General features: G+C 34.2%; 1 protein-coding gene across 1 annotated transcript; it reads left to right on the top strand.

The window, feature by feature from the left end:
* On the top strand, positions 1-4,537 carry LOC7469091 (probable 1-deoxy-D-xylulose-5-phosphate synthase, chloroplastic). The gene is made up of 10 exons (XM_024607716.2): positions 1-471; positions 718-852; positions 969-1,133; positions 1,277-1,427; positions 1,944-2,215; positions 2,319-2,592; positions 2,807-3,114; positions 3,256-3,537; positions 3,638-3,922; positions 4,021-4,537. The coding sequence occupies exons 1-10, from the start codon at positions 331-333 to the stop codon at positions 4,171-4,173; spliced, it is 2,166 nt and encodes a 721-aa protein (XP_024463484.1). The 5' UTR covers positions 1-330; the 3' UTR covers positions 4,174-4,537.
* Positions 4,538-9,235: the final 4,698 nt, after the last annotated feature.

Genomic DNA, 9,235 nt, shown 5'->3' with positions numbered 1-9,235 from the left:
TCCATGGAGAAGGCTCGACACAGACACTGTAATGCTGCTGGTAACTGGTAAAGACTATATATACATCAGCCAAAATTACCACCTCTTCACTTGCAGACCTCTCTGTCTCTGTCTCTCTCTCTCTCTCTCTCTGTGTCTCTTCCAACTTCCGTTATTAACAGACAGCCACAGACCCTCCTCCCTCCATTATTTAACTAATTCGCCACTACCACCGAACATTCATTAGTGGGGAATTTCTCTCGGTGACAAGTTCTTCTTCTTCTTCTACACTGTTTCTGTTTCTTGGTTCTCTGTGTTTAAGCACTCTTCTTTGTTTTTCTCGCATCTCCTATGGCTCTCTCTGCATTTTCTTTGCCTGCTCATGTCAATAGTGTCACAAGTTTAGACCACCTTCAAAATTATAGTTTTTTATCTTCTCATTTCTTATGGAGAACAGATCTGCTGTGCCAATCTTTTAAAAAGATCAATCAGGTTTGACTTACTCTTTACATATATGGAATAATATCGATGATAAAAGATGACCAGCTAGCTCTTGTTCTTCGTGTCAAAATTCAATTCTTTTCATTTGACCTTTTTTATAAAGTTTTTGCAAAGCTTCAATCTTAACATTGAGAAAGAGCCCACCAAGTTTCTCTGTAATTTTAATTCTTTCCAATTCTCAGTTTAACATAGGAGAAGTAGACTATTTAAAGAAAAGGGTGTTTTTGTGCTGTTTAGGTACATGTCAAGAAAAGGCCAAATGGGGTTTGTGCATCACTATCAGAGAGCGGAGAGTTTCCTTCACAGAGGCCACCAACACCTCTCTTGGACACCGTAAACTATCCAATTCATATGAAAAATCTATCTATCAAGGTCAATAACTAAAACAACATGTCTACTTTTGTATTCATGGAAAAAGTAAAAAACTTTACCATCATAGAGTATTTGTACATGCACTTTACTTACTGGTGATCATCCTATCAATATAGGAGCTAAAACAACTAGCAGAGGAGCTGCGGTCCGACGTTATCTTCAATGTTTCGAAAACTGGGGGTCACTTAGGCTCTAGCCTCGGTGTTGTGGAGCTCACCGTGGCTCTTCACTATGTTTTCAATAGCCCTCAAGACAAGATACTGTGGGATGTTGGCCATCAGGTTTTTTTTTTGCTCTAATTCTTGTTTAGTTTAATTAGTTTATTCTTTCTTGTTGCAGCTGATTAAAACAGAGATTTTTCTAAGATAGCACGCTTTTTTGTGATGATGGATCTAAATATAACTGTACCACTACTGGTTTGCAGGCTTACCCTCACAAGATTCTAACTGGGAGAAGAGACAAGATGCATACAATAAGACAGACCAATGGATTGGCTGGTTTTACAAAGCGATCGGAGAGTGAATATGATTGTTTTGGCACAGGTCACAGCTCTACCACCATTTCTGCTGGCTTGGGTACTGATCTGTCTCCCTTCTAAACATAATGAATTATTACAATTACCTTGGACTATTTATTATCTATGTTCATTGTTTTTTTCCGGTTCCTTGTCAAACCTCTTGTTGCAGTTCTAGAGTGTTTCCTATGTTCACTCAGCTGAGTGCTATTCCCAAAGTAGCGAATGCTAGATGTCTAACGTTCTTCTTAAGATTGATTTATCTGGCAGACCGCCGCAATTATCTATAAAGAAAAAAAATATAGATCACTGCAATCCTGCAGCATGGATTCCACATTTATATATTTATCTCTTAAATTTGTTGAATTCTACAGACTTATTTATTCATTTTCTATTACGCTAGTGTTTCGTGAATATAAAATCATCACACCTAGCATCATTTAATCACATAATGTTTTGATTGGATCTCAGTTCAAACTATTTTAACTGTTATTGGCAAAATTTACTTCGAAACAAATTGAACGAGTAGGGCCTGCCTTCACATGATATATGAACTTTGGGTGGTTTTGGTGGACAGGAATGGCTGTGGGGAGAGATCTAAAAGGAAGAGCGAACAATGTGGTTGCTGTTATAGGTGATGGTGCCATGACAGCAGGACAAGCTTATGAAGCTATGAACAATGCAGGGTACCTAGACTCTGATATGATCGTTATTCTTAATGACAACAAACAGGTTTCTTTACCAACTGCCAATTTAGATGGGCCAATACCACCTGTCGGAGCCTTGAGCAGTGCTCTCAGTAGGCTGCAATCAAACAGGCCTCTCAGAGAACTAAGAGAGGTTGCTAAGGTAAATACACATGGGAGATAGGGGCTGGCATGGGGCGGAGGGTATGCTTTGATTAACTTGTTGGAACTGAAAACTGGTTTTCTGGCTACTGAAACTATTGCAGGGAGTTACAAAACAAATTGGTGGACCGATGCATGAATTGGCAGCAAAGGTTGACGAATATGCTCGTGGAATGATCAGTGGTTCTGGATCAACCCTCTTTGAAGAGCTTGGTCTCTATTATATTGGTCCGGTGGACGGGCACAATATTGATGATCTTATTGCCATTCTCAAAGAGGTGAAGAGTACCAAAACAACAGGTCCTGTCCTAATCCATGTTGTCACCGAGAAAGGTCGGGGGTATCCATATGCTGAGAGAGCTGCGGACAAGTACCACGGTAAATACAAGGGACAAAGTCCACAAGAAAAACAGTGCTGCTAAAAAAGCTCAAGTAGCTACTTTGCAGTTCTCTTTGTAGAACACAAGGAAAAACTAGTACTTTCAATTCAACTTCTAACCCTGTGAAAAATTCATTCACGTGACACTGCATTCTGCATCTAAGAGCTTATCATCAGAAAAGAGTAACTGCAATTTATTTTTTTTATTTTCAGGAGTGAACAAGTTTGATCCCGCAACTGGAAAGCAGTCCAAGGCAAGTGCTAGCACACAGTCTTACACAACATATTTTGCAGAGGCTTTGATTGCAGAAGCTGAGGCGGATAAAGATGTTGTTGCAATTCATGCTGCAATGGGAGGAGGGACAGGCTTAAATCTCTTCCTTCGCCGTTTTCCGACAAGATGTTTTGATGTGGGGATCGCAGAACAGCATGCTGTTACTTTTGCTGCGGGACTTGCCTGTGAAGGTCTTAAACCTTTTTGCGCAATCTACTCGTCTTTCTTGCAGAGGGCTTATGACCAGGCAAGTCAAATAGCTTCTTCCTTCTTATCCTGTTATATGACAATACACAGCAATACCTGGTTGGCATTATATTGTTACCAGACACTGACTCAAGCCCCCATGTAGATACTATTATTAATGTAAAAATGGTGTATACCACAGGTGGTACATGATGTTGATTTGCAGAAACTTCCAGTAAGATTCGCAATGGACAGAGCTGGGTTGGTGGGAGCAGATGGTCCCACACATTGTGGAGCTTTTGATGTCACTTATATGGCATGCCTCCCTAACATGGTTGTTATGGCTCCTTCTGATGAGGCAGAGCTTTTCCACATGGTTGCTACTGCTGCTGCTATAGATGATCGTCCTAGCTGTTTCCGCTACCCGAGAGGTAATGGTGTTGGTGTTCAGTTGCCACCAGAAAACAAGGGCATTCCTCTTGAGGTAGGTGTAGCTGATAATCTATTTGCATCTGTTCCCATGGAGGAAAATTTCAGATGAATCGATATTTTATTCTGAATATATCTTCTAACTTACCTTGCAGGTTGGAAAAGGCAGGATATTGATTGAAGGGGAGAGGGTGGCACTCTTAGGCTATGGTACCGCAGTCCAGAGCTGTTTAGCTGCTGCCTCTTTAGTGGAACGCCACGGTATTCATCTGACAGTTGCAGATGCCAGGTTCTGCAAGCCATTGGACAATGCCCTTATTCGTAGCCTTGCAAAATCACACGAGGTTTTGATTACAGTGGAAGAAGGATCAATCGGGGGCTTCGGGTCTCATGTTGCTCATTTTCTGGCCCTGGATGGTCTTCTTGATGGCAAACTAAAGGTACTCATCTCTGTAATTTTTCCCAGTGAATTATGCCATTGGTTCTTGTCGTGACTGGAATTGGAATACTCACTCATAACTTTGAAAATCATTTGCAGTGGCGACCGGTTGTTCTTCCTGATAGGTACATTGACCATGGATCGCCAGCTGATCAGCTGGTAGAAGCTGGTCTCACACCATCTCACATTGCAGCAACAGTATTCAATATACTCGGACAAAGAAGAAACTCTCTGGAGATTATGTCATCATAAAGAAGAAGGAGACACCAGTTTTGCATTCTTACAACAACGTACAAATAGAAGGACTGTAAGATTTATGTGTAACCTTCAAATCACTGTAGACAATGCAGTGTCAGTTTTAGGACAACAACAGCATGTATAAACAGCACCATCTTTGCTTACGAGTCATAAACATTCCAGCCTGAGCTATTTCAGATGAATGCAAAGCCGTTGAAGCTTTTGGCACTGATAAAATTGAAACCTGATAGCTCTTACGGCATGTTTGGCATGGAGCCATGGAATGTAATAAAATGTGTGATGTAATGATATGGTGTCGTGTAAAAGTAACAAAATATGTTATGAAATGAAAAGTGGACAGGCTCATTATAAATCTTCATTTTGGTCCCTGTAATTTTTTGAGAAATATACTTTAGTGCTTATTTGGGTCCAGCACAGTGCTATGATGCTATTGGAAGTTTTGGCTTCACTTTGTAAATGCGCACAAACTCCTAAGAGAATATTGTTTATGGCCAACACAGACTATAGTGTAAAAATATTATTCTTGGTGACATATGGTGGAATGCCCATGTCGAGTGGCGAGTGGCGAGTGGCGAGTGGCGAGTGGCGAGTGGCGAGTGGCGAGTGGCGAGTGGCGAGTGGCTAGGGCTTCAACTGAACCATCTAGGCGATTGTCTGTCAATTTTATTATCCACAACAAATGATGGTGGGGCGGTGCCTCAATTGATCCTCGCAACATTGAGTGGGCAATTGCCTAAGTGACAATTACATGAAATAACCAATAAAAGTAAGATATGAAAGATGTTAAGGTTTTTTTTTTAATTTATATAATTGTTAATTTTAAAATTTATAAAATTAGTTAAAATATGTACAGGTCCGGACATCCATTAAAAATAATATAAATATAAAAAATATTTAGTAATATATATATATATTGATGAAGAAAAGATAAGAAACAAGAATTTTTCATGCTTTAATTATATAGGTTGGTATAGCTAGCCTAATTCAAAAAAAAAAAAACTCAAAACAATTATGAAAATAAAGAAAAATAATATAAAAATAATTAAAATTCTAAAACAACATATTTTAGATCTAATTCGAGTATAAAAACAATCTCAATTAGTTATAATTAGTTATAATGAGTTTATATTATAAAAAACTTACTTAAATTACAATAATTAAACTTGTTTACCCTTCTTCCTAAACTTGAATTTGTGCCGTGAATAACTATCATTTGAAAGCCAATAATATAGGCTTGGTAATTGGATTTAGAAATTGTTGTTTGATGTTGTGTTAATTATTATTTTTTAAAGTATTTTTTATTTAAAAATATATTAAAATAATATTTACTTTATTTTTTAAATTTTATTTTTAATATGAAAATATAAAAAAATAAATTAAAATTTTCTTTATGCGCAAGATGGGTTCATGCATTTTCGAAGAAGAAGTCACGGGAAAGAATAAATAAATGTCAACTGTGGAAAAAGGCAACAATAATTAAAGTCAATACAAGCCTTTGCTTTGCCTTCCACGTTGACAGCGCAAAGCACTAAGAGACGCGGGCATGCGTTACCATTCAATTAACCCTTCAGTCCAATCAAGTTACATGGCAAAATTTCTGCACCACAATATTTCGTTGGTTCAAAATAGAAAAATAAATAAATAAATCTTATCCTCATAAAAAAAAAATTATAATGATAATTTAAAGGTTTTCTAAGATCAGCTTTTGGATTGATTGGTGAAGTCAACAAATCACTGATTGATGTGTGTTTTTTAAAAAAACATTAATTCATAGAAACCTTAATTGCATACAATAGTACCATTAGCTGAATGGAGTTTCATATGTTTTTTAAAATTTATTTTTTATCTCGTTACTCGATTTATTTAATAGGTTAATTTATGTTACCTAGAGTTTTAAACAGTTTTATCTCATTCATTTTTTATTTAATTTTTTAATATTAAATGGGTTGAAATTAGATATTTTTTTAAAAAATTTAATTTTTATATAATTATCTTGATTTCATGATTCAGGTCACGAATTTATCAGTTTGATCCAGGTTAACTATGTTTATTTTTTTGGATTTTTTTAATTAAACATATATATTTTAATCAATTCCACCCTAGAACAACTCAATCTTATTTTTTTTTTAATTTTATCAATCCATATTAAATTGTTTGATAATTAAGTTTTGTAATTTTTTTATTAACTTTCCGTGGATTTATATGGATCTCATGGATTTTTTTTTCTTGATTTCAACATTCAATCCTATATTTGTTGGAAATGCATCTTTGTAATTTTTTTATTTGCTTTTTATGAAGTTATTTCAGTCTCATGACTCATGCTACAAGTTTAACAAGTTAGCCCGAGTTGACATGAGTTATTTTTTTATCCTTTGTTTAATTGACTTTTTTTATTTCATCATTGAATATAAGGTTCGTTAAAAGTTGAATTTCATAATTTTTTTTATTTGTTTTCTTTGAGGTTATATCAATCTCATAATCCGGATTGACTTGAGTAGTTTTTTATTCTATTTTTTATTTAATGTTTTTTTTAATTTTATTCTTCAATACTGGGTTGTTCGGAATCGGCTTTCATAATTTATTTTGATTTGTTTTCTCATGACCAGAGTTGTAAATTTGAGAAATTAAACTAGGTCGAATTGTAGATTTGAGAAGTTAAACTGGGTCGATTCAATATGTCATCATATCAATAATTGAAAAGGATATTTTCCAATATACATCATATTTTCAGTTTATGAATAATTTTTTTTATTAGAAAACACATTAGCAACATTTAAATCTTTTTATGTTATAAAAAAAAAATTGATTTGACTCACAGTGTAGCTCGTGTTAGTGATCTAAGTACTTTCTAGATTGAACATGTATTTGGATTCTCTTCATTAAAAACCATAAAAAAAAAAACCATTATTTTCACAACAATCATAGAGTATTGGAGGGCATTAGTTATCAATTGCATAGTTATTAGACTCGCTAGGGATGTGGATTTGTCAGGTCAATTTAAAATAATATTATTTTATTTTTTAAAATAAAACAACGTTATTTTAGATAAGAATTTTAAAAAGAAACGTTCTTCAAATTTATAGATCAATTTTTAAATTGATTGAAAATAAAACCTAATTTAAGTCAGGCTGCAAATCAATCCACTAAGCCGTAACCGATTTAATAACACTATGATTAATTGGCTGTGGAACTGCCCCTGAGGCTTCATTCTCTTTATTGTTTTTGCTTTCTCCATGACCAATTCTGATGGTCTCAAGTTAAAAATCTACAGCATCCAATTTTCCATCCTTGGTAGGGAAATTGCTTTTTTATTTTTTATTTTTTATTTTTTATTTTTGGTTCAAGGGTCTCAAACTCTCAACGTCCTCTGAATTTATACGGTATCTCTCACGTGTAGAATGGTAATAAATCAAATATTGACTCATATTTTTTTTTCTTACCTTTCTCTAAAAGTTATAAATAACTTTAAACAATATCAAGCTATAGTGAAATTATATATAGCATGACAAAGAAACCTGGAACTCTAATAATACACATTCCAGGTGAGAGAGCGAGTCCAGGAAAAGTGACAGCCCTTGTTATTCTAAGGAAAATGGAGCCTTGCCTCTATGCACTTGATGGACCTGGAATTTTCAGGACTATGGTGTTTTGATAATGCTTTTCAATTCTCGCTACTTAGTAAACATTGACAAGTTTAATAAATGTTTTACCTCAAAAATTATTTATCATTTAATTATATAAAAATAAATTACATGATAATTTTTATATTAAATACTTATTTTAGAAGTAAAAAATTTATGATAGGAAGGCGGTGCCCAGATGATAAAAGTACATCATTAATAACAAAAAATAATTTTTTTTAATTAAGGGCAGTAAAAGCATTCAACTAAAAAAAAAAAATAGTTTGGATGTTGCAAACTTACTCGTTAAACCTGCAACTCGTCTTATGAACTCAATTGGATTCAATGATTTTTTATCAATTTTTTTAACCCTTATATAAAATAGCAAAAAAATATATATATCCCACACGCGTGGGCCTGGGCATTTAAAAATCCAGCCCTGGCGTGGGCCTTCCAGCTCGTGCGTTAGATCTATCTTTATTTTATAATTTTTTTTAAAATGTCATCTGCCCTGTTGTTTTTTAAATAAAGAGCAGACAACATGTCATCAACAACTACAAATGAAACATCATCTGCTTTTGCGGAATCCAACTACTAAAGGTCGTTGGAAAAATAGGGCTTTGAATCTTTGGCTTAAAAACTCATTTTCAACTCATATTGGCCTAAAACACCTCAATAAACAACCTGTGTTAACCGACTAAACCTGAGTTATAAAACCGCGATAACCTTATAGAATGCAAACTGAAACAAATTATGAATTCTAATTCCCAATCAACCCAATATTAAAGGATGAAATTCAAAATAATTCAACTAGAAAAAGATTAAAAAAAAAAACTTGAGTAAACTAGTCTGACCTGCAATCAGGTTATAAGATTGTAATAACCATGTAGAAAGCAAATAAAAAATTATAAATCTTAATTCTCAACCAACCCAATTTTAAAGGATTACAAAAACAAAAAAAAATAACTTGAGTCAACTTTGGTTAATTTGTCAAACCCGGATAAGAAGACTAAGATAAATTCATATAAAACGATTCGAAAACAATTATAAAGTCTAGTTCCTAATTAACTCGATGTTGAAGGATGAAGTTGAAAAAATAAAATAAAAAATGGATAAAAAAATAACTCGAGTCATCATGGCTAACCCATAAAATTCACAATATAGGTTATGAGATTAGAATAACTCTATAGAAAGCAAATCGAAACAAATTATAAAACCTTATACCCAGTTAACCTAATATTGAAGGATAAAATTGTAAAAAAAATAAAGTTTGAAAAAAAAAATCCTAAAATATTCGAGGACTAAAATAAAAAAGAGCTTGGCTTTTCATTACTTATTGCTATAGTGAAAAAACCAAGCCCTTTAGAATATGTTAACTAGATAGATGGCCCGCGCTATGCTCCGAGCCGGGCCAAGATTTCTCAATGCTAAAAAAT

The sequence above is a fragment of the Populus trichocarpa genome, chromosome 8, assembly GCF_000002775.5.
Source record: "Populus trichocarpa isolate Nisqually-1 chromosome 8, P.trichocarpa_v4.1, whole genome shotgun sequence".
NCBI lineage: Eukaryota > Viridiplantae > Streptophyta > Magnoliopsida > Malpighiales > Salicaceae > Populus > Populus trichocarpa.
Note: the sequence above shows the minus strand (reverse complement) of the source record. Positions and strands in the feature narration are given on the sequence as shown.

Coding starts and splice junctions, on each gene's coding strand:
- LOC7469091 (XM_024607716.2), top strand. CDS start 331: ATGGCTCTCTCTGCATTTTCTTTGCCTGCTCATGTCAATAGTGTCACA. Junction 853..968: donor TGAAAAATCTATCTATCAAG/GTCAATAACTAA, acceptor CTATCAATATAG/GAGCTAAAACAACTAGCAGA. Junction 3,115..3,255: donor TGCAGAGGGCTTATGACCAG/GCAAGTCAAATA, acceptor TGTATACCACAG/GTGGTACATGATGTTGATTT.